Source organism: Telopea speciosissima, chromosome 5 (genome assembly GCF_018873765.1).
Source record: "Telopea speciosissima isolate NSW1024214 ecotype Mountain lineage chromosome 5, Tspe_v1, whole genome shotgun sequence".
NCBI lineage: Eukaryota > Viridiplantae > Streptophyta > Magnoliopsida > Proteales > Proteaceae > Telopea > Telopea speciosissima.
In genome coordinates, this window is record NC_057920.1 from 57,582,916 (window position 1) to 57,609,253 (window position 26,338).

The window sequence follows — 26,338 nt, forward strand, 5'->3', positions numbered from 1 at the left end:
AAAAAAAAAGAAATACCCATCTTTGTCTTAAATAATTTTGTTAAGGGAGAGGGATTGGTATGCTAGCGGTATACCGTAAGCTAGCACACAATGTGTCTATCACTCTCTTCCCCCTTTGAAATGACTCCCTTACCCCTCAAAAGGAGGAAGAGAGAGATGGACACATAGGATGCTAGCTTACGGTATACCGCTAGCATACCCAATCTTTTTCCTTTTGTTAATTTAAACATTGGATGTTTAGTTTTGTAAAGTAAAATTCATTTTTGTTTAATCTTGTAATTTTCCTTTTTTCTAGTCAACGAAAAAAAAAAGGTGTTCGTAAATTTTCTTTTATTTGTTACATTTGTATTAAAGTGACAGTATTCTATTCATATGAATCAATCTATTATTTTGATAAGTTATGCTTTGTAATGCTTGGTAGCCTTTAGTTTGATTAGAAGTTCTTAACCCAATTATTTCTTTTAGTAGAAATTTTATCTAAATGAGGTTTCATGGTTTTTTTCACCTAGGGATAGTTCTTCAATTTAAAAAGTAGTGTATCCAATTATAGTTTGGCTTGAATTTGATTTAGGGAGAGGGTTTGCTACACGGAGAGTGTGCAGTTTCATGCCTTGGAAGAGGGGCATTATGAGAAAACATTAAAAATAAAGGGGACATATGAGACATTCTAAAAGGGGTGTGCTACAATAATCTGAGTCTTATGAGGGGTGACAACATACAATTTTGAAATTAAGTTGGCGTTGTGCAAATCTTTTATCCTTTGATTTATTAAAAGTAAGGGGGCATATGCGTTTGATATGCATTCTTGGAATGCATTCCAGGTCGATTTTGCATTCTATGACTATAGTTCAACGACTGATTTGTCAAAATAAACCTTTGTGGAGGATTTAGGGGTTGATAAGAGATGCTTCTCAGATAACTTACATTAAAGAAGTTGTAAAAAAGCCAACAACATTTACATATAGTGTCACACATACATATTGTGTATTTAAAGTATAATGCATATATTGGATCATTATCCTCTCAGGTTGCAAGTGTTTTGTTTCCAGACTCACTCCGAGATCAATTATCTCCCAAGGCGCACTGTTCTGTTCATATAGCATTTTGCATTTTCCGCGGGTATTCCCCGGCGATGCTTTGATCCTCGTACGAAGAAGCTTCATATCTCTCGGCATGTTACATTCGTGGAGGATGAGTCTCTGTATTCTGATGATCCTCCTCATGCACTGCCTAATCTCAGTACAGATGTGAGACTCTTCTTCCAACAGTTAAATGTAAAGTCAGGCCGTTGCGTGCTAGTGCGCGTTGTCGGCAAATTCGATCCAGACATGGCAGCAGATGGAAGAAGCTTTCCATTCTCAGTTCTACCGTATAGCGCCCGAAGTATCGATCACTGACTTGTTCAGAATGTACCAGATTGCTGTTGGGTTGGTTTCAAATAATATTCCTTCTGTTGGTTTATCAATTCAATGTCGTCTTCATGGGCTGGGCTTTCTCACTATTTCCTACGAAAATCTCTTTCTCTTCACATGCTCCACCTGTGTCATCCAGCAAATCATATGTTGAAAGATCGCTTCACTGGCTGGTAATTGATAGGATGAATCTTCTCCGCTCCGGGCCCCTCTGAGGCTGAGAATTTGATTGAGAAAAAATGATTCCCTCCAGACAGAAAGAGACTCCTTCCTGTACGAGTAGTGAAGAACTATAGAAGGCGGGTCAAACTCACATAAGCAGAGGGGGAGACACATTCATGAAAAGCGAGAAGCCGTGCCGTGGGGGACTGACCAACTATGAATAGATCTTCTAGTTTGTTTTTGAAGGCGATCAAAAAGATTCGACAAAAACCGGGCATACATTCCAGAGAGAGAAGGATTAGTTCGTGTCTGGGTAACCTAATGTGTGTTTATGGTACCATAGTTTGTATTGGGCTCAGGCAAAACCAAACCTGAAGCCACAATCCAAAATCTAGTTGGGATTTCTAAACCATCGCTCCACCCGCAGGCTGAAGATCCCAGCCCAAGCCCAGAAAAAATAGGCGGGCTCTAGCTGGGTTTCAGGTTTTTTTAAGCCCAAGTTAGCTCTTAGTTATGCCGTTATGGATGCAAAAGGATGTGGAAATTTCATTTCACTTCAATGCATTATTTCCATTTCTAAGCAAAGAGAGTCTTAACACTATGTTTGGATGCCAAGAAAAGAAAAGAAAATTTAAAAAAAAAATGAATTTGAGGAGAGAGAGAGACACACATAAATCAATCATTGTGTCATCATAACTTTTGTATCATTATATTTTTTCTTTTCTTGGCATCCAAACATTATCTTAGGCTAGGTTTGGTTGACAAGAAATGGATAGAAAAGTCAAAAAAATTCAATTTTGTGTTTTTTGAATTTGAGGAGAGAGATAGACACATACATTAACCATTGTGTCTTTCTCTCTCCTCAAATTTAAAAAAAATTTGAATTTTTTTTTTTTTTCTATCTTTTGGCATCCAAAGGATTGTTAACCAGCCTTTGGATGCCAAAAGAAGAGAAGAAATTAAAAGAAAAAGTTTTTTTTTTCAAATGCCCCCCTCAAATTATCCAAACGTACAAATGTATCCCTAAACTTTTATTAATTTTAAATGCACCACTACTTTCCAAACTTTGTAACAATCTAGTTCAGTCCATTAGTTTGGGGCGTTAGACGTTAGTTTCAAGGAATCTAATGACCAAAATACCTTTATGATAAAAACCCATCAAAATTAAAGAATAAAGTGACCAAATTACCCTCATCTTCCCCAAATTGTTTAGGGTTTGAAATTGAATTTTTTTTCTCCATTGACGCTGCAACTACCCTTGATCCGAGATCAAGACACTGCTGCATGGTCACCGTTCCCAACATATCACTATTTTCACCCCAACCACCTTAAATCACTGCCCAACCTCATTGCCCCATCCCAATATCAATCCACCAACGCACTCCATCCATTCAGCCCAAAACTAAATTCTAGCAGAACCCATCCATCTCGCCACAGCACATTAGCACGACCGTTACCCTCTCACATTCTCTCATCATTCACTCATCATCATCACCACAAGTCTATTGCCAACAGTCCATCTCATATCACCGACCAACGTCTCGCCCCTCTCAAGTCTCAACCCACAGTGCCATCCTCGATCTCTCCCAATCCATTATTGTAGTTAGCTCGCATCGCACACCACATACCAACCCCACATCCATTACCGCACACATCGATAGTCATGGAGTCCATAGACTCGACTTCCAACACCACCACCACCGCCGCCATCTCCACTCCTTTCCCTTCTCTCACCCATAAAGGATCAATTTATTATCTCTAGAATCGTTTAGGATTTGATTTTTAGTTTCAAACCCTAAACGATTTGGGAAAGATGAGAGTAATTTGGTCACTTTACTCTTTAATTTTGTTGAATTTTTATCATAAGGGCATTTTGATCATTAGATTTTTTAAAACTAATGTCTAATGTCCTAGACTAACGGACTGGACTAAATTGTTACAAAGTTTGGAAAATAGGGGATGCATTTGGAATTAGTAAAGGTTCAAAGGTGCATTTGTACATTTGAATAATTTAAAGGGGGCATTAGAAAAAAACCTTAAAAAATAAAAAACATAATGAGACAAAAACTCATAGTATAATGATTGATTTACGTGTTTGTCTTTCTCTCTCTCCTCAAATTCAAAATTTTTGAATTTTTTTCTTGCATCCAATCATATTTAATCGAAAGGCATATAAAAGCTTTTTAGAGATGATTGATAAATACATATTCGTAAAGGATAGTGTTGGGCTCCTCTCCAAGACCCCAGTGCCCAGGGAGGCATCCAATTGCGTGGGTCACTAGGCTTGCGGGGATGTGTGCCCGATGTGCATCCCAATGCGTTCAACAGCCTAGTGTCATTGGATGCCCACTAGATGCTAGGCTCCCTAGATAGGAGTTAGATCCCAAAAGATATGGTGCATGAATGTACACCATGCACAGTCAAGCACCAACCGTAAGGGCAACAATAAGGGGTCAAAATGACTAAACCCCCCTTATTTGACTCATCATAATCGTCCTCTCATACCTTAAAAAAACAAAACAGAAAATCTCTTATATGGCTATGCATGAAAATCCTTCTCAAAATCCTTTGTCCTTTGTTTTTTTTAATAAACTCAAAGAAGAATGGTTGTAAACAAGTGTTTGGTGTGTGGGAGGTCTTGGGTTCAAGCCTTCTGGTTCATACCTTCCCACCCATCCTAGAATAGGATAAAGTAGGACCTATCCAAAAAATAAAAAACCTTGTTAATGCATGTTACTACATTTATTATTCAGATTCCAATCCAACGGCGAAGCCCAGAGGTTGTGGGTCCCTAATTTGCATTCTTTGTGTTTGCCTTCCAATAAAATTAGGAAGGCCATGTCATGGAAATCTGGTTCTCCTCCGATCGTGGCGGGAGCTGGAGTTAAGGATGTAAACGGATTGGATTCGGCTCGAATAGCAGATTTGGCTCGGATAGTGCTATATCTGCATCCGTATCCGATTAGCTTTCAGACGGATTCGAATAGTACTAAACGGATACGAACACAGATACGGATTGGATATTTTATCCGTTTATATGTAAATATAGCTTTTCGAATAGCTATAGCCTATCCGTATCTGTATCCATTTAGCTTTCGGACGGATTCGGATAGTGCTAAACAGATACAAACACGGATACGGAAACGGATGTTGACTATTCATTTACATCCCTAGCTGGAGTGTCCAACGCTCGAAAACTACCCCAAAATAAGGGAAATGACCAGCCCACCCTTGTTTTTACTGTGTTTATGCAGGGTTGGACCCTCTAACTCCCGCCACGGCCGCAGAAAATCCATTTATGTGCCATGGGACTTGGGAGGCATGCTCCCTGGCTCCGGCAACCAAATTGGCAAGGTTTCCCTCTCTCTCTCGCCTTGTGCTCTGTGCTGGGATTTGAAAACTCGAGAGAGTCAAATGGACCCACACAGTCACAAGTTCACAACTCTTATGGGGTACAGTACCACAGCTGAGTGTTACAGTCCTTATGCTCTCACACACCTCGGGGAGAATGGGGGTTTATATTTTTGTAGCCACCTCGGAGATGTTCCTCCTTTAGCTCTTCTCTCCAAGCCTTAGCTCTTATTCTCTCTGCCTCGGCAATGGCGGTGCACGGAGGAGCTGTCGTGCTCTTGGGTTTTCTCGTTTTCCTTAAATTCCAGCGGATAGTGATGGGAGGAGGTTAGTTTTTCTCTTCTTCGTTCCTTTCCCTTTTAAGCTCTACTACTTTACTCTGTTCTTATGCTTTTTGAGGGAGTCCAAAAGGACTAAAATGTGGTTAACTCCTGTCAATGTTCAGCTCCCCAACTACTCTTCCTTTTAGTTTAACACTTGCACTTCAGTTTGTTGATGCGAATCAGTTTCATTTTGGATCTGTGGGACTTGTTTTTGGGAGGAAATGGATATTGATGGGTTTGTTCTGTATTTTAGAAGTGAGTTCTTCATTCTGTTTGTTCATTATTCATATTGGGAATTAATTTATTTTTATTTTTTTTGATTGTTTGAGGGTATCTTAGAGTGTTTCTGCTTTTCTTAAAATGTTGGGGTTTTGGCACGATCATTTGGTGGTGCAGTGAAGCGAAAAGTGTCTTCTGTTAATCGTCTTTTAGAATGGAGTTCCCCAACTATTCTCTAATTTATCTACTGGTTTCCGTTCAATGGGCGTTTAAGAACGAGCTTTGTTTCCTCTTTGTGAGTTTTGTGATGGAATATTGCTAATGACGGTGAATTTGCTTCTTGGTTTTTATTGGTTTGGTTGTATGTTTGATTTCCTGGGATTGAGTTTAGCTGATCATCTGCTGTTTCTACACTTTTCGGCGTAAATTCAGTTCAATGATGTTGGAGTCAATCTATTTATGGGTCTGAGCCACCTGTGATGATACTGAATTACTGAGACCTTCTACAATATCCAGCCGAAACAGGGAGTATGTGACTTCATGAGCGTTTTCTGCCGAGCTAAGATGGCTTATGAATAATTTGGTAATCAACCATTCTTCATAAAAAAAAAGCGTCCCAGTGCATGAGGCTCCTGCTTCTGCAGGGTCTGAAAGGGGCAAATGTACACAGCCTTACCCCTTGCTTCGCAGGAGAGGCTGTTTCCAAGTTTTGAACCCGCAACCAACAGGGTGCAAAAGCGCAACTTTAACTGTTGCGCCAAGACTCGCCCACTAATCAACCATTCTTCATCTACTTGCTAATTCACAAGAATTCTGGGGTGTGGTTCATAGTTCAATTTCACCCTTAAATGGATGCTTGGGACTCAATGTATATGTTCATAGTACAATTTCACCCTTTAGTGGATACTTGGAACTCAATGTCATTTGGAAATATCTATGTTGCTCAGGGGTTACAGGGGCATTGCATTAAGAATATCAAGTATACAAGAGAGGTGCTTAATCTACCACAGTGGAATACAACTCAAGCTGGATCAGCATATCATGATGTCCTGCAACATTAACCTTGGATTTGTATCTCATAAAGTGACATTTGACCAATGCCTAAATGAAAAAATTGTTATGCAAGTATCACTGTGCATTAAATAAAACAAATAATCCAAAATCTACATAGATTTACATTTTAAGAACTTTTCTTTAAACTATGGAATCTCTCTCATAGGGGAATATCTTATGACCTGACTGTTTTTCATTTTTTATGTGATCTTTACCTTTAGTTTTCTTTGTGTGATGAATAGTGTCCCAGTCATCTATGTGACAAGGCAATTCATTTGAGTAAAATTGCTGTCTGACAAGCGATCTCTTTCCCTGCCATTTGTGCAGATTGCCCCCTGGACTTAAGTGCGTCAAATTTTACTTTGGCAGCTTCTGCATGCTCTAATAATTATGACAGAGGGAAGTGCTGCCACTATGTCAATGCCTTTGTTGCAGTTGCTATGGCTCGTTATGCCAATTTGACAAGCAACCTGGGGGTTCCTTCAGAGTTATCTGAGGTCTGCCTTCATTTCATATCTGGAACTCTAGAACTGTATGGCATCCCTCCAAATGCAACAGTTTTTTGTGCACTTGGTACTAAAATTCCAGTTAATTATGAGTGCGAGGGCCGAACAACTGTTATGCAAATGCTGCAGTCTCCAGAGTTTGGTAATGTCACAGAGAATTGTAAGTTGCCACTTTCCGTGGAGAGTAGTTGTAGACAGTGCATAAATGCTGGCATTGTATACCTTCACCACCTGGGAGGAGCTGACAATAATATGACACTTGTTACCTGCCGGGATGCAACATTTGCTGCACTTGCAAGTCAAGGTGACAATGAGTCTGCCATTGAAATGGCAAGCTGTTTCTTTGGAGTTCAAGGGCTTAGTATTCCTTCAGGTATGCTTTTGTTGGAGGTTATGGCTGGGAGTTTTTTTATGGAAAACTGTAACAACACTTCATACCAAATAAATATCAGGTTTTGCCCAACAATTAAATCATTTTTAAAATTTTAAATAAGTATCATTTTTTGTTCTTGTGTGGTTTTCATCATAATTGATTCCATTACTTTATTTGTGCACTTCTTCTAAGTGCTTGTGAAATTTAATTTTAATGGGATCGACCATTAATAATTTGAATAAGTATTTGTAAGTTATTGATGTATAATGGATCTTATGAGCATATCAGTTTTCATGCCTAGTGTTACCTGGGAAAAATTAATTAAGTTAGCGCAAATTAGTCGTTGCTCAAGTTGCACAAGAAACAATGTAACCAATGAAGTTCCAGTGGAACACATCTTCTATAATGGAAATGATTTCGGGAACTTTTTGCATGAGAAGTCTTTTCTAGTTGGAGATGAAATTTCTTTGGCAACCAAGGACTCATTTTTGAAGTGGTCGTTGGTAAAAGAGCTCAACTCTACAATCATTCCTCTTCTTCTAAAGCCTAGCTGATTGTCTCCTTGCCAAGGCTTTCTAACACTGTTTTCAGTTTTGACAGAAATCCTAGCAAGAACGGTCTTAAGCTGATCCTTTTAGGGTTGGTCTAGGCAGGAATATAAGTTCTATTAGGAAACTCTGGAGATTGTAGTGGTTTTTGGTTTTCCATATCATCTTTTTATGATTTTTTGGTGATTTGCAATTGACTGGACTCCTCACCATCCTATTCTTTCCTCAAACCTCAAACAATTATGTGTTTGGTTGAAGAGTTCTGGCTTTTTGACAGATTGGGTAGAGGTTATTTTTCAGCTCCTGAGTGGATTTTGATTAAATGATATAATCCTGTGTACTTGGTGGAAAGGAAAATAGGTAGAGTTCAGGGTATTTGTATAGCTATACCTGCAGGAACCCCCTTTTTTTCTTGGTTGATGACTACCTGCCCTCTGGATCCATTTAGCTTCTGGTGGTATCATACATAGTTGTCACGATGTCTAGGCGACCCAAGGCATTGGAGGGGGCTTGGACACAAGGCGACCAAGGCTTCCAAGGCTCTTAGGCTTGGCGACACTTTGACAACTATGGTATCATAATCAATATTTTTGATTTATCATGTGTTTTGTTTATAGAATAGCTATAAGACCAGCAGTGTTGTATGGAGCTGAATGTTGGGCAACCAGGAAACAGCACATAAACAAAATAAGTGTAGCTGAGAAAAGAATGTTGAGATGAATGATTTGTAAAACTAGAAAATTTAAGATAAGAGATGAAAAATTCGAGGCGATCTAGGATCAAGGTTCAATATTTCGGTTCCGACTGGGATTTTGATCCTGGTCAAAACCAACATATACCATCGAAAATGCTGAAATGGCCCCAAAATTGGTCCATTTTGGAAAAAAAAACCAGAAAATTGGAGATCCCTCAATTTGCATGCCATATCGTTTCAACCAATATTGAAACCAAAATAGGTTGCTGAAATTTCGATTTATGTCTTGGAGTGGACCTGATAGAAGATAAATTGTAGGAGCGTCGCTTAATGTGATATGGGCATAGTTGTCAAAGCGATCCAAGGCGGTGCAGGGGTGCCTAGTCACCCAGACTTGCATTTTATGTTTTTTTTTATTATTCATTTTAATGAAAGCATTATATGTAGTATAACCATGCTAATATGATATAACTATGGTTATATGCTACATCAAGAGTTAACATTTAAGCCACATCAAGAATCAACATAGAAGCTATCAATGCAATATGATATGATATACTAGTAAAGTAGTAATGACCTAATATGAGAAAATCAACATATAATAAATAATCCATAGGATATATTATAAGCATATTCGTCAAAAAGCAAAGTAATAAACATAAATCAACACAGTGAAACTCATAATATAAGCATATTCATTATATGTTCCTCAGCAGCTCACTAGTAGAGCAGTTAGCTGTTAACCGACAGGTCAGAGTAGAGATAAATTAACGTGGAAATACTTGCAAAATTCATCAGGAACAATCCATTCTGACCATAGACAAGAAACGAGACACACATCACATCCATACAGAGCCACATGTAATTTCAATAAAAGAAATTTAGTAAATACCTTCTACAATCTGTATGCTCTAGAATTTTATATGATGCAGCTACTATTTATCTCAAAACATACAGGAACACAACCATAGTGGAATGGAGATCTAAAAAATTGTTTAAAAGAGTACCTTTTGTGTACCCAAATTGCGTTTCCATGTCCCTTTCCTAAGATGAAGCTCTGCAAAGGTCATTTACATCATCAAGAAGAAGAAGAAGAAAAAAAGGGGGAAAAAAAAGAAGAAGGAAAAGGACTGAGGGATCATGTCGGAGTCACAGTGACGAAGAAGGATTGAGGAATCATGTCATGAAGGTTTGGGGTTTCAGACTTCTATGAACTTACGAAGAGTGAAAACTCGATTGCATCCCCCAAGTTTCCTCTTTTTCGTTTTGTTCTTTGACATGCTCATTCCATGCATCTCACCTACATTATACCTTGTACACAACCCAATACGAGGTTTGATGTATTTTATATAATAAAAAAAGCATGCCAAGAAAATATGGCACCTGCCCAGGTCTCCAGATGGGCCAAGGCGTCCAAGGAAACGCCCAGGTTACCAAGGTGGCCGCTTTTCCTGAATCTGATAAGGCGAAGGCATGCCTTGCACCCGGAATTAGGCCTGGACGCCCAGTCTACGCCTTGACAATTATGTATGGATATTTGTGGCGGAGGCCTTTGAGTGTAGTGGTAAGAAGTGATATGTTACACATTAGAGAGATTGGAAGACAAAGGAGTGATATGTTACACATTAGAGAAATTAGAAGACCAATGGGTACACCAAAGGTGACTTGGAAATTAGTGATAAAAGATATGAATAGCCTAGGCTTGACAACTAACATGACCTTAAAAAGCATTGATTGGCAGATTATAATTCATTTAGCCTACCCCATTTAGTTGGGAAAAGGCTTAATTGAGTTGAGTTGAGTTGAGTTTGTGATCATTTGGCTGTTTTCATTGAGATGTTTTTTTGATTTTCTAGTCAGCAGAATAATTTGGTCTAATTATTCTCAACGAGTAAGTTATGATTTATGACACCTTAATCATCCCAAAATCCATTCCTGTGGGGTTTATGTGGATTTTTAGTAATGGCTTGTACACTCCATTTACAGCTTCTTTAAGGCAATGTGTCTAATAAAATCTTGTTTCTTTATCAGGAAAAATTAAGACTCTTTAATCATCTGAAAAAGTTTACGAGACACTTCAATCTTGTGTTGTTAATCGTACCCATGAAGTACTCATAGTTCGAGAACTCGTGAGATCTCGCCGAGTTTCTCGGTATTTCGAAAATCCGAGACGAGATGGGGGTCGAGTCACAAAAGTACAATATCTCGCCGAGATCTCGGATCTTGGTCGAGATCTCGGTTTGACATAGGAAAATGCCCATCTAGGTCCCTTATATGAGTGCCAGATCTCGAGATCTTGCTGGAAATTCTTGGTATACAGACACCTATCTATGCCAGGAGCCAAGACAGACAAGGCAGACACTTATTTATGCCTAATATCATTTAAGTAAATGATTATTTCATTTACTTAAGATATTATTCATAAATAAGCAAATACCCCCCTATTTGAATCCAATAAAAATAGTTAAAAAAATAAAATTTTAAAAGGAAAAAAAGTCAACCCCCCAGTTCAAGAACAAAAACTGGATTTTCGGCGGTAGGTGCAATTTTCAACTTTCTAATGCTGGGGTTTTTCTCAAATCTAAAAATTCCATAAATCTTATTATGGTAAAACATTGCTAAAAACCAAAAGTGTGGTAAAATATTCATTTGTTTTGAGGTCCAAAAAACTATTTTCATTCAGAGCGATTTTGATAGCATTCGCGCACACCGAATTAAGTTTGACCGGTACATAACTCTTTCAATATAAATCAGATTTTAGCAATCTTGGACTTGTTGGAAAGCTTTGTTTTGAAAGCTTTTGTTCTTGAACTGGGGGGTTGACTTTTTTTTCTTTTGGAATTTGATTTTTTAACTATTTTTATTGGATTCAAATAGGGGGGTATTTGTTTATTTATGAATAATATCTTAAGTAAATATTTCATTTACTTAAACGATATTAGGCATAAATAAGTTTGTTTGTCCTGTGTCTGTCCTGGTTTCTAGCATAAGTGTCTGTCCTGCTTTCCCACTAACTGAAACTCCTATTTGGACTTTGTTTTTGCAAAATCTGATAGTGCCATTGTGTTTAAATGGCTTAAAATTGGCTGAATACCAACTTTCAGACCCAAAAGAGGTCTAAAACCCACCGAGATGGGCTTCCGAGTCGAAAAAAAAAGAAAATTACAAAAACTCGGCGAGATCTCGACTTGACTCGGTTTTGGGCTGGGCCGAGATGGCTCCGAGACCTGAGTTTTCGAACCTTGGAAGTACTATTGTTGCTTATTGGGTGAAAGCTCTTAACTCTAAACAAAATTTTTAGGATTTGGTTTTTTACTGTCTTAGGTTTTTAGAGATGCTACATCTATTAATTGATTATCTTTTACTTTCCTATGTATTACTGTAGTTTCAGATCTGTAGTATAATTTTTTTTATCCCTTTTTGTTTAAATGGTAGTTTCAGAGCCATCCCCACCTTCGCTCACACCTGAGGCATCTCCAAGTACAGTACCTGCTGCCAGCCCCAGTCAGTCCTTAGTTAGAACACCTTTAATGGAATATCATCACACCAATCCCCTCATGGTAATCGCAGGTGTTGGCAGTGCAGTTACTGTAGTGGCTGTTTGGCTGCTGATAGTTTTGATATTTCTCATTCATAGAAAAAGCAAAGAGCTAGAGGATTCAGAAAGTCCTGACAAGACCTCATGGAAAGCTTTACCGCATCGGCTGAGCAGAAAATGCCAGGAAGGTTGGGTCATTGGATTCTCTTTGGTCTTATGCTTTCTTGATCCTCAGATACATGAAGCGAAGTTTCAAATCTGAAAGTGCTGCATGCAGGTCCATCATCCAAGTTCCGGAAGTTCATGTATAAGGAAATAAAGAAGGCTACAGACAGTTTCAGCAGAGTCATAGGAAGAGGGGGCTTTGGTACTGTCTACAAGGCTCAGTTCTCCGACGGATTTGTGGCAGCAGTGAAGCGGATGAACAAAGCTTCAGAGCAAGGAGAGGATGAGTTTTGCCGAGAGATGGAACTTCTTGGGAGACTGCATCATCGTCATCTTGTGGCTCTAAGGGGCTTTTGTGTTGAAAAGCATGAGAGGTAATTGTCTGTTGTATTTCTTGCTGACCTGCATGCATGGGGCTATCTAACATTTCTTTCCCTTCTCGGTAGATTTCTGATGTATGAGTACATGGAAAATGGAAGCTTAAAGAATCATCTTCATTGTATGAATCTCCAGCCTGTTTCTTTGGTCCATTTTTTTTTCTCAGTATACTTTAATTTGTTAACTAAGATCCATTCCTTCAGCTCCTGGGAGAACTCCATTGAGTTGGCAAACAAGAATCCAGATTGCCATTGATGTGGCTAACGCTCTGGTAACCAATAAATCATATCACTAGAATGAGTTGATTAAAGTTTGGCAGCTTGAATCTTTTTGGTGAAAACCAGTTAACGCGTGTTCTGGACTTATTTGACTTACTGGGGCCCATTAATGTTCACATGTGCAGGAATACCTACATTTTTATTGTGATCCTCCTCTCTGTCACAGAGATATAAACTCCAGCAATATTTTACTGGATGACAACTTTGTGGCAAAGGTATTGCACACAGCTAGCTATAGATCAAATGTTGATCATGTTCAGCTTTGAGGGTTTATGGAATCATTATTAAAGTTATTGTTACTACTAGTACCCAACTTGACTAAACCTTATCCCAACTTATTGGGGTTGGCTGCAACAATCTTGTTCTGTCATAATGCTATTAAAGCCATAGCAGCAGTTTCTGCCACTACTACTTTTTAATTTTATTTTTTGACCTTCCGCTTGTACTTTTTCTCAGGTTGCAGATTTTGGCCTTGCGCATGCTTCAAAAAGCAGTACAGTTAGCTTTGAACCAGTGAACACTGATATCCGGGGAACTCCAGGTAAGTGAAGTTTTTTGACATTTCAGACTTGATCTCTTTTTATTATTTGTTCTAAAGAGAAGTAACTCTTAGAGTGTTTGCAGGTTATATGGATCCTGAATATATGGTGACTCGGGAGCTGACCGAGAAGAGTGATGTGTACAGTTATGGTGTGCTGTTGCTGGAGCTAGTCACGGCAAGGCGAGCGATCCAAGATAGTAGGAATCTGGTGGAATGGTCCCAGGTTTTCATGGCAACCGAATTGAGGCTACCTGAACTTGTAGATCCTGCCATAGGGGACTCCTTTGACTCGGAGCAGCTTCAAACAATTGTGACAATTGTGAGATGGTGCACTCAAAGAGAAGGAAGGGCAAGGCCATCGATCAAACAGGTTTTGAGGCTGCTCTATGAGACTTCAGATCCAATGCATAGTGGTTTCATACAGGCTATGCAAGATGAAGATTATGATGGCACTGAAGTTATGGCAAGGAATAGCAAGGGGAAGGTTCAAAGGGGTGAGTTGATCTTTCACAGTGGGGACGCAAGGTATCTTCCTTCATCTTCAAGTACATCTAGGTCCTACTGCAGCCGGAGCTTTTTACTCGAAACTGGCTCACCGCAATCTCCTCCTGGAATTTTCTCTGTTTGAACATTGAGAGAAAGAGGGGTTGCTGATTGTGCTTCTCCTACTCAGCTGTTTTTCAGCCTCATATGGTGGTTTGCAAGTTTGTTGTTTGGGCTAAACAGTGGTTCCCAGGTAAGGGCTCGTGTACTTTAGTAGGCTATCGTCTTTTTTGGTTTAGATTCCATTCTGGAATATCGGCCGCTAAAGATGATTACCAGCAACACCAAGATGGTGGATTACCATGCTCATCATTTTTGTTACATGGCATTCTTAATTTTTTTTCTTTTTTTATTTTATTTTATATTTTTTTTGGTTTTGTTTTCTTCCTTGAAAGATGAGATCTAGAGTGTTTCAGCTTGTCGTATTGAAAATTGTTGTTAAAGAAAGAAGCAGCCCAGTAAAAAAATTTGAGTTTGGTGACTTAGGTAATGCTTAAAGGTTGTTTTTAGTGTTAGTCTGTTTTGACTGAATGATTTTTTTTTTTCTATTTTAAATCTGTAACTTCTTTTGTCCAACTTCTCCAAGTCAGATATTACATTTTAAAAGGTAAATTACAATTAGATTTGATTCAAGCCTGTTGCAATTTCTGACCTGATTTGAAACCTGTTGCAATGTTTATCTGTTCTTCATCTATACTTCTTATTCACATATCCTCCACAGATCCCATTTGATAACTTGAAGACCAGTCAAAAGTGAAATTGGTAGTTAGTCAGTCAGGCTTTGAGACTGTTCTTGTGTTGATCACCACTCTTAGATAAATGGGTTCATGCTTAAATTTTTTGTCCATTATGCTAACATCTTTCAAGTGGACCTAGCCCCTATGACATTCAGTTGCAGAGGGAGTGGTTAAATCTAAAACTGTTCCATTTCTTGCATTCATCCTTCCATCTCTCTGATTCTGGTGAATTATGTGGTCACTAAAATGTGGCTGAAAAGTTTCAGTATTAATTATTCCTTCAGTAACTTCTTCCTCTAAAATGCCACTACCAGTAGTCTAGATCTTTGTTTTAGGCTGAGAAATCTGGTGGTGTGGGTGGTGAAGCTGTTGCCAAAGGACTCATGATTTCAATGGCACCATTTGATGGTAATATTTCCTGTTCAGATAATTTAGAGGGGTGTTACCTTGGCAATGAAATGATGCTTGAGGTGTTGTACTATGCTTAAGGGAGCCAAAGTGGGATCAACAGAAATCGGTTCAGCCTGGGTTGAACCAAATTGACCCCTTATTGGTTTGTTTTTGGGTTAAGTTTAATGGTACCAGTAGAAACTGAAACCAAACCAAACTGGGTTGATTGAAACCGTAATGCGGACCAAACCCCATAAAAATTGGGACCAGACTGATAGTAACCTGATTTGAAACCAAAAACCTAGGAAAATCAGAATTTATTTCCATTGAGTTCTTTATGTATACATGTAAAACTGAAACCAGACGACTGAAATCTATAGTAGCCTGATTGCAAACTAATCACAAAAAATTGATAACCAATTTTAAGATTAGAAGGCAGAGAAGAGGAGAACGAAAAGTAGTAGAAGAAGAAGGTGGGGGTATGGAAGAAGAGTCGGAGGGGACAAAGAAGAAGAGAAGCAGCAACAGCAATGACCATTGCCATTGCCTTGAGTGCAGAAGAATGAAAAAAAAGTAGGAAAAGAAACCAAGCAAACAATCACACACAATACAAAGAATTAATGTGGTTTAGTACAAATGCCTACATCCAACCAAAAGAACTAGAGATTTTTCACTAAGGCAGAAAAGCTCTCTACACCACTCTCTCTCTCACAATGTGATCTCCTTTTGATTGTACTAAGATTTTTCCATAGAGACAAGATATAAGGAACCCAGAAATCTTACTCTCCATACAACTACAATTCTATCCCGTACATATAATAGAATCAAAACCCGACTCAAATACAAATACAAGGTCAATAATAATTATATGGGCCTGCAGAATATATGACACACTCAACTCTAATAATACCTAAATCTATCATGTGACAGGTGAGATTAAAATTTTTTTATGAACAGATAGACCCCAAGATCTCTGTGTTTACTTGCCAAATTTCAAACCAACCATACTTTGCAAATGACAAAGCAAAGAATTGAAAAAACTGAAACTACCAAGATGTTACAAATACAATTTGGGGGCCAGGGACGGGGACGGGGACGGGGACGGGGACGGGGGTGGGGGTGGGGGTGGGGGTTGAGAAGGGAGAGACTAAGGCATTAGATGGGAGGCTAAATCAATGGAGTTGATGTTGGAATTCAACAAGTGTCCTATTCAGAGCACTCCTTAGAATCCAACTGTTAGATTTGTCATGTCACTCTTCTACGTGGCAAAACTAGGTCTACCTGTTAAAGAGATTATTTCTTAAACGGATCAATGTGGGAAAGCTTTTCACCAAAATCCAGCCCAAACTCTTTTCTTTACTTTTATTTATTTATTTATTTATTTTTTATTTTTTGAGAAAAAGATCCCCAGCTGATAGTGAGAGGATCCTTTCCCAGGCCCACTAATATTTTGATCATATTGGATTCACATTGACACTCTTTCCCCTCTTTGACCATGTGGAATTCCTTATTACAAAATCATTTCCTTTACTGTGATTGGCGTAAGGAACCCTCTCTTTTTTTAAAAAAAAAAATCTGTTTTTATGAGTTCTATTTGTTGGGGATATGATATCTTGTATTTTATCACATGGGTTTGTGAGCTGATTCCACTGAGAATTTGTTTAGGTCTAGATGGGTATTTCAATAATGTGTACCTATGTAGGTTTTACTATAATTTTGTAGTGATGATTCATTCTCTGCAATTTGAGAAAGGCACGGGACGAACAATTGAACCCTATTCTCCATTTATAGTGAAGAATATCTCATCTCACCATGGATGTAGACAATCTTGCTGAACCATGTTAATTTTTACGATGTGGGATTGTTTATTTGCAATTTCTATTCATTATCTTCATTGTTTTAGGTAGGGGTGTAAGTTTGGCCCTATCGGCCCGAGCCCGCCCTGAGTCCAAACAAGGCTTGGGCTGGATTTTTCAACCCTAAGGGCGGGTTAGGGTTGAAATTTTCAGGCTTGGGTCAGGGTCGGGCTGGGCCAAGGTTGAGACCTCGGGTTAAGCCTAACCTAGCTTGGCCCGGCCCTGTGTTAGGTTATGTTTTACAATTTATTGTTTACATTTTTAAATTTTTGTTTAGTATCTAATTATCTATTGAACAAAAATATTTATAATTTTAAGATTGGATTAAGTTTTTTGACAAAAAAAAAAGTCTAATAGTCAATTGAGTATGAAACAAACCAGTACCCAATCACATGTGTCTCATTTTTCCAATGCATATGATGATGTAAATGACAAAAAAACAGCGCAAATTAGGGCCAACTAGGCCCTAGAAAAAATTAGGGTCAATCTAGGACAACCTGGCCCTTGGCAAAAATTAGGATCAATCAGGGCTAGGCTGGGCTTGGTTGAGCCCGACAGGGTTGGGCTTGAGCTGAGATATCTTAGCCCAATTTAGGGTTGGGTTATGCTTGGGTTGAGCTAAGAGGACTCAGGGTTGGGCTAGGATTTTAAAAAATTCGACCGAACCTGACTCTGTTTCACCCCTAATTATAGTTTTTGTCGCTACACTATTGATAAGTGTATTTGGCCCATGAATTTTGGGTGGGCTGGCTAGATATGGGCCTTTAAGGTTCATAAAAGTTGTTCTCAAATCTCAGTACAACCAGACCATACTTGAGGCTCCGTTTGGTTGCAAGGGAAATTAAAGGGAAGGGAAGTGAAATTTTCATACTTGAAAAAGAAATTTTTGTAATCATTACCCCATGTGACAATATCACTAACTTCAAATCATTCCATATTTGGTTATTAAATTCCACTTTACTTTGCATCAATTTATCTTTGGTTTAAAATGTAAAATAAAATTACATGTAAAATGTATCATTACTAAATATAATAAGAAATATATGTAATTTATATAATCACATGAGGTAATGTTACAAAAGTTTTTTTTTAGGTTTGAAAATTTTCCATTCCCTTCCCTACGGAGCCTGAAGAAACAAGAGAAAATTCCTTTTCCTTGGAGATGATGTACCTATGAAGCTATGACTTTTTAATGTAATGAATTCCTTTTCCATATTTTCCTAAAAAGAGAAAAATTCCTTTGTTCCATTTAGGGCTGACTTCCATTATACGCGGTTAAGCCAACACATGCCGATCATGACTCATGATGACTCGGCAGGAACCCCATTGACAGTCAACATTTTCTTATGTTCGACGTTTTCACACGGTGGAATAAAACTCTCTCGCATAAAAAAAAATAATAATAAAGCTTTCTCTTTTCTTTTAAGATTTAAAATATATATATATTTTTTGTAATCAATCGTTTGCTCGGTTTGTTGGAGGTCAAGGGATCGATTCTTCTAGATTGCATATTGTGCCAAAAAACCCCTTGAGTAGGATAGACCAAAATAAATAAATAATTTTTTTTACATAGATAGATAAATGATAACATATATAGAAAGAACAAAATCATTTCATATGAGAATGATTTTTTTTTTTTTGGTAAAGTCATATGAGAATGACAGAAAAAAACACAAAGGTGCTCGTGATTCCCTGAACCAATGACTTAGAGAACTTTTTCCCTTTTTTTCATCAATTATTACATTGAAATTATCAACAGTTACTTATATTGAGACCATCATCTTACTTAATTTTGCCTTTCTTCCCATGTGTAACACATGGATGTTAATATTTTTTTTAAGGGCCGTTGTTCTCTATGCTGCAGCACAGCTTACGCCCAGGCACATGGGGGTGGACGCAATGACCACCCTGCCCCCCTACATAGGCTACCCATGTGTCTGACGCAGACTGCATTGCGGCACAGAGAACATTCTCCCTATTTTTTAAAAATCTTATAATTAAAATGGTAAACTACGAAGTTGTAGTTTTACTTTTTGCCTGTTTTTCAAGATAACACATTTTTTTTTCCAATGAAAAAAATCCTATCGTTTCACGTATATTATATTAAATATTGTATTAAACATTTTTTGTAATTTTCTAAAACCCTTTTTTTTTTTTTTTAATTCTTGAATTAATTACTACATTATATGACTCTTAGAAATAAAACAATGATTAATTAAAATAAGGTTACAACTTCTTATATCACCATTCTCATCATAACAAGTTGCACCAAAAATAAAAAATAAAAAAATAGAGATAGTCATATTACATAGTGGTTCTTTACTTCTTTTGTCTTATTTGGTCTACGCCGGATTGTGAAAGGCAAAAATGATAATTACAAAATTTGTGTAATCACGTCTGGTTAGACAGAGTATAAACATTGTTTGGTCGTGTAGCGCTTACACCAGCGCAGGGACCATTGAGAGTGAACATAAGGGGATTTGTTGGAATAGAATTTTTAATTTCACTGGAGGTTGAATGGTAAATTCATGTGGTTTTGTGCCTAGGCGCAGGAACCACACGAATGATTAATATTTTTCTTTTCCCAAATAAAAATTTGTACAATGATGAGATGAGAGTCGTAATATTCGAACTTGTACATGCATTACTTGAACTTGAACAGGTTTAGTAAGGTATTTATCTTCACATAGGTAGTAATATGCAACGGAAATATCTGCAAAGAATACTAAAACTCTAACTAAAAGCCTTATACTAGGTCATTAATTATTTGGAGTTAACAATACTTATGACTTCTCCAAGAGCATGGTTTTAATGCATGGTATCGAAACAGTTATTAGTTAGCTCGGAAATCGATACAATATTGGATATGTATCGGCAAGGATCGAACAAATTTGCCCTTAATCCTCTTTTTAAAATAGTTTTTTTTGACCAATTTACCCCTTGTCCATATCGTCTCACTGATACGATATCTGGATTGGCAAGGTGCAAAACCCGTACGGATCACCCGATACGGGCAATCCAACACTGATACTTAGAACCGAGTCCAAGAGTCCCAAATGTTTCTAACTTTTTCACAAGTCACAAAGTAGGAAAAAGAACGTTGCATGGTCACGTGACTCTTGTACCCGCATCCAAACAGAAGGAAAATGCCAAACACAGTAGAAAGATAGCATTAACCAAGCAACTATGAGCTAGCTGATTTATGTCCACCCTCCATTTGCTTGAGCACCTCGCGCTAGTGGCTTGCTTTTTTGGTTGTATCTACTGCTCATCCCTTGTAAAATAAAAAATCACATCCATGTTATGCCTCTGTGCACGCTCTCTCATTGGTCCCTACACTGATGCAAAGGCCACGCGGCCAAGCAGCGATCTCTTGCCCCACAAAATATTTGTTGAACCATCCATGTCTTGGCTTTTCTTATCTAAATTGTCTAGTCTTGCTCCAAAGTTGGGAGAATGTATAGTAATGGATAGAGATATAGTAGTATATATGGACATACACAAGATGTATGCTAGTACAATGGGGGTTGGTATTTGATTGAATTGGGGGATTTGTTCGGGAAGTAAAAAGTTCCTTTGACATCTCTTCGTCTGGCAAAGAATTCTAGGCATCAAATTAAATCTCTTCATCTGCAAAAAATTCTAGACGTCAAAAGATTCAAAACAAAGAGACCAAGGATTGATATTTAAATAGATAAAAAATGGATTTGTAAAGTTTTAATTGAATTGATTTATTCGATGAAATTTAATATGTGACTAATCTAGACCATGTCCCTCTATTCAATAATTAGAATAATTAGATCTTCTGTTGATGTAGCAACAATTTCTTATTGGCCTTTAAAACTTTTGTTTTTAGTTTTTAGTTTGAAAATAGATTACATTTTATATGGCGTTAATTGAGGCAGGATTAACTGAATCCCAAGTGAGTCCGGATTCCAATGGTTGGAATTATCACATACAATGTTGCTGAAGTCAAGGGAAATGTAGCCGTAAACAAGCTTTGGCTAAGTTACTCGATGTATAACATCTTAGACAAAATAGAAAAATGATTTTCGGACTGGTGGATTGGGTTTTAAGGCTCATGCAGTTCACAATACTTTCAAATTAGTATTTTTGATAACATATCCCTTAACCATGTACAACGGATTGAGTTCCTCTTCAAGGAGCTCAGCATGCTCAGGGAGCATCCAATCGTTGGGCTGTGCCGCACATATTTCTAGGCATGCACCGAGATATATGCGGCATAACGCAACCTTTGGATGCCCCCTAGGCACTTCCTGGGCGTAGAGTTCCCTGGAGAGGAGCCGGATCCATGTACAACACCCCCTCTCCCCCTTTTTTCTTTTTCTTTTGACTTGATTGGATGGAAATAAATTACGGAATACGTTTCCATCCCATCCAACATATAAATAATTAAGGATATGGAGAAGGAGGAGGAAGAGTATTAGTAGAAGAAGATGAGTGAATAAATAGATAAATAAATAACCTACCCTTCCCTCCCCCTATGAAATAATAAATCGCATATATGTTGATGCCCCTACATCAGGCTGCATGTGCTCTCATTGGCCCACTATGCTGGTGTAGGCCCTACACTACAGACAACGATCTCTTGTTAGAAAAAAGAAAAAGATAAATAAATAGTTTTGTCAAATTTCTACTCTTTCAATTTCCAACGGGTGTTACCACAAAAATAAAAAAATAAAAAAATAAAAAAATCCTAAAGGATTGCTTGTTACTAGAAGACAAAAACAAAAAAATAGATATCTAAATAATATCTAATTATTTTAGAAAAAAAATTTCTTTGACCACATCATTCTAGAGTTCACAAATCCCCATAGGCTTTTACAATATTCTCCAAAATACTCTTCCATGTACATCAGAAATCCCGTAATGAATGGATTTAGATGTTAGTTGCATTGGTTTTGATATCCTCCAACTTCAGAAATCTTTTGCTTTTTGCTCCTTTAGCTTTATTCCAAGGTTTTCCAATTCTGTGGCAGGTTCCTTGGTCCGATCGGCCCTTTCTGTGGAATCCCCGATTAATTGGCCTTTTACCTCTCAGTGGTTTCAGAATCTTTGAAATGAATGGATTTCCCCATTTTAAAACTTGTAGCAAACATGAAAAGGCACACCGAAACTCCTTTACTATTATGCCCTTTTTTTAATTTTCCAACTTATGTGTGGAAAATTGTTACTCTCAAACTACGCGGTGAAGAGGACAAATATGTTCATGCAGGGCTATTAATGTCATTGCATATGAAGCTGTTTGAAAGTGATCTAATTAATAAATGACGTCTCCATTAAAAAAATTGATGAGTCTCTAGCTATTCCATGTATGTAGGTGAGACTTGAGAGGGTTTTTTTTTTTTTTTTTTTCATAATTTATTATGTCACAATATTACTTTTTGTCTCCATCACATTTAGTGTTCACACTTCACACAAATATACATGTAAGTGATAGGGTATTTTGCTATACCCAAAAACAAAAAAAGTGATAGGGTATTTTGGCTAGAATATAAGGTTTTTCCACACGAAATTTTTTTGTTCATACAAATATACGTGTAGTTGATAAAAAAAGTGATAGGGTATTTTGGCTAGAATATAAGGTTTTTCCACACGAAATTTTTTTGTTCATACAAATATACGTGTAGTTGATAAGAGATTTGGTCATAATACTATTTTTCCCCTAATCAAATTTAGAGTTCTTATAAGTGTCTGAAAAATGTCAATATTTTAATATGTCTCTCTTAAGAGATGCTTCCCTTCTCAAGTGGGAAAGTCCATGGCAGAGTAGAAATTAAAATCTGCTTCACTCCTCTCATTCCAAGCCTTTTCCCCCACCTTTTATATTTTAGGTGAGAAGCCGTTTTTTTCCACTTGAATATGCCTTTTAGATGGTATTCTCAGGTACATTGCCCCCCTCCCCTTCCCTCTTCAATGAATCTCTCTCTTTATGGCTCACATAATTACCAACATATAGTGTTTAAAGAAGAGAGTGTCTGAGTGACACCTCTATAGGTGTATTGAAAATTTGACAAATCTTTTAATTGCCTCTTGTTTTATTCATAATTTTTTTTTAGAAAGAAGTAAAAAAGAATTTTCAAAAATAACTTGAAAGTGATATTCGAACTGATGACTTCCACCTCGTCAAGGTGACACTCTATCGCTGAGTGCAAATGTGAGATAACACTGTCACTTTCATTGGGGAAGTTTTTGTGTCATACTAAAAAGAGAAAAAAAACATAAGGTTATATATTATCTGACACCTTGAGGGGTGTCAATAAGAAAACCCCTTTAAAGAGATCGAGGAGACTATGGACATAATATGTTGTTATACTAGGCATATACTGTAAGACAAAGCAGATATATAGAAATAGAGAAATACCTGTTAGCGCACACCAGTTGCAGAGTGAAACGAACCAGAAAGGAAGAAGCACGGACAATCGAGTTGAGTCGTATCTGAAAGATACTTTCCTTAACGATTTAGATGCCCCCTCTTCTGCAACGGGGTTGACCTTGCACCTTACCCTCCAAGATAAATACAACTCCTAAACGTATAGGTTGCAGAACCTAATACGAGTACCAAGGATACCAAACGACTATACAACCCTCCTATTACTTAAACGAAAATACAGTAAGTATCTATCTCTGGAACGGACTGTTGCAGGGACAATACGTTTCTGTTATCTCTATGAAATGCAGGCATGACATGGTGTATATATAATGCTGGAGTACCCTTTCATGAAGGGATACATCCGTATGAATACAGGTGATATACATACAGGGGTGTAACCCTTACATGGGAGGTGTGACCGTATGTATACCTCCACGTACAGGGAGGGGGTGTACCTATTCATATTAAAACTCCTATAAGGTTTTGCCCACACCCACACCCACACCCCGACCCCGACCCCGACCTCGGCCACGGCCTGGCTCGGCTCGACGCACGCGAGATTCAAAAGCACCCCAAGGACCCCCCACACACTAGAGAGTAGGGTGTCTTCCTCTCCAAAAGGCTCACACTTTAAGGAAACAATCCTATATATATACCCCTCAAGTAACTCTCCCACAACCAATGTGGGACTATTCTTGAGCTCAATTCTAGCCTCTTGCACACAAGAGAGTACAACCAATTTCAAACAAAATAGAGGGGAGAAACAAAAGAGGAGGGAATGAAACAAAACACAATTTTGAAACTTTGACTCACACTTGAAAAAGTGTTTTTTGAAACAAGTGCTTTGACCCAAAAGTGCTTCTATAAAATAATAATACAACATATGTATATCCATATTTTCGTAAGGGGGAAAATGGAGCCCAATTAATCTTTTCGCTCTGGAAATTTTTTCCCTCGGTTCAAAGGGGTTGATAATCCTCTTTTGATGTCTTTCTGTTCTTTTTTGAGATCTTAGCTCTTGTTAGGGTTCGGTCTACTTGCTTGGCGAGGTTCACCTCCCGTGAGGGGTCTCTTGTCGTTTCTTAGTGAATTGGGCTAAAGGGATGAAAAATGACTAAAGGGAGTTGTAAATGGGGGCACAGGCAGGAGAAAGGAGCAGAAACGGAGTCAAGACACATCTTTCAAGGCAAAAGGGATCTGTGTTCGAGGTGGGGGTTCCTCTATTTATAGGGGCAAAAATTCTCCTGTGGCTTGGCAGATGAGCATCTGCGACGTCGCGGTTAAGGTACCACGGCACCGCAAATGTGCACCACCAACTCACTTGGATTTTTGGGTTTTTCTTGATTTTTTGGTTTTTTTAGAGATTGTCTGATGCCTGTGACTGTCCGTGTCTCATTGTCGTCATTGCGTAGGGGGTAACAAAATTCAGTGTCTACAAGAGGATTAATTTTATATTTAATCACATTAATCCTACATTTGTGCATATTATACGTGATTTTTACTATGCATTAGATAATGGTTGTCTGGTATTATGAGGGACTGGAACAAATACCCAAATAATTCCACTAGTATCTGTACTGTGTTTCCTATCTGGCCTAGTTATTATTTTTTTATTAACACTGATGGGGGTTGGAATGGTAATAGTGCTTTTGATGGTTGAGGTATCATAATTAGGGTTACACAAAGGTCCTTTGTAGCGGAAAATGGCAGAAGTGGCTAGAGTTTTTCTACGGCTTCGATGGAGGCTGAAGTAGTGAGAGATGGGATGTTGTTAGCCAAGAGTCTTCTTTTATGAAGGGTGATTTTGTTTTCGGATCCGAAAGATGAGTAGAGTCCTTAAATAAGTACACTGGCCTGTTTATAGATGATATTTTAAAACTTGTGTATTGTTTTGATAGTGTAATCGTTTTCTATGTTTCTAGGGAGTACAATGGTGAGGCTTACATTTTAGCCAAAATGTAAACCCTTACTTGCAGGATGGAGATCTTTCTTCTCTTTCTAACGATAATTTCTTTTAATCCTAAGTTTGTACATTAGGTTAATTATCACAAATTTCCAATACAGACACAACTTGATTACTAATTTCAAACACGTGTAATTGTTAAAGACTTAAGTGGACATAATATTATCGTCTCTAATATTTACAAAATAGCTTTGATAAAATAATTATTAGACATTTTTATATGGAAAAAGATTTTGTGCATGGCCAAATGGCAACATATTGGGTTTTGGAGAAATGTCTTTTGTATATGGAGTGTGGACTATCTCATTGTCTAAAAAGGACCTTTATTCGTCGCTGTAATTGGAGCGCTACTGGGCGCATCGTGCGGCGCAGCAGCGACCATGTGTGCTAGTCTAAAAATAGTCTCTTCCTAAATTGTTATTTTTAAATGGTCCACTAAGGAAGCCCTTAGCTAAACGGACCTAAGAATTACCACGTGACATTTCAAATGGGTGTAAATTTTGTGGACGAAGAAGATCCAAAGTCCCATGTTCACATATAATGTTTAAACTCAATCAGAGTTTACCAAATGTGGCAAAATAAAACTCTTAAAATCAAAGATTATACAAGAGTGCAGACAAATCGTTATCCTCTCTTGTCCGCTGCCCGGACAGGACCGTGCTGTCCCCTCACATGGGGGGTGCGAAATGATGACCTAACCCCCTGCCCGGGCGAGGTTATATCGTCATTTCGCACCCCCATGTGAGGAGACAACACGATCCTATCTGGCCAACGGATAGGAGAGGAAAAAAAATTCCAATACAGACTTCCATAAACTTGCAACGACATTTATCATACATTGAAGGGTATTTGATTGAATTTTAACACATTGTTAATACAAATCATGTCCTTTTTATCCAATGGTCAGAATTGCT

The 26,338-nt window shown here is 37.9% G+C and overlaps 1 protein-coding gene across 3 annotated transcripts in view; it reads left to right on the forward strand.

The window, feature by feature from the left end:
• Window positions 1-4,988: 4,988 nt before the first annotated feature.
• Window positions 4,989-26,338, forward strand: part of LOC122662313 (probable receptor-like protein kinase At1g49730) — a 36,262-nt gene continuing 14,912 nt past the window's right edge. Inside the window, exons 1-9 of one of the 3 annotated variants that reach the window (XM_043857911.1) lie at window positions 4,989-5,252; window positions 6,848-7,394; window positions 12,078-12,367; window positions 12,457-12,718; window positions 12,791-12,843; window positions 12,926-12,993; window positions 13,126-13,215; window positions 13,457-13,541; window positions 13,625-14,187. In XM_043857911.1, the coding sequence (XP_043713846.1) occupies window positions 5,174-5,252; window positions 6,848-7,394; window positions 12,078-12,367; window positions 12,457-12,718; window positions 12,791-12,843; window positions 12,926-12,993; window positions 13,126-13,215; window positions 13,457-13,541; window positions 13,625-14,169 (2,019 nt within the window). In that variant the 5' untranslated portion in view covers window positions 4,989-5,173 and the 3' untranslated portion in view covers window positions 14,170-14,187. Of the gene's footprint in view, window positions 5,253-6,847; window positions 7,400-12,077; window positions 12,368-12,456; window positions 12,719-12,790; window positions 12,844-12,925; window positions 12,994-13,125; window positions 13,216-13,456; window positions 13,542-13,624; window positions 14,188-26,338 lie in introns of all 3 variants that reach the window. The other 2 variants (XM_043857910.1, XM_043857909.1) reach the window with 2 other exon arrangements.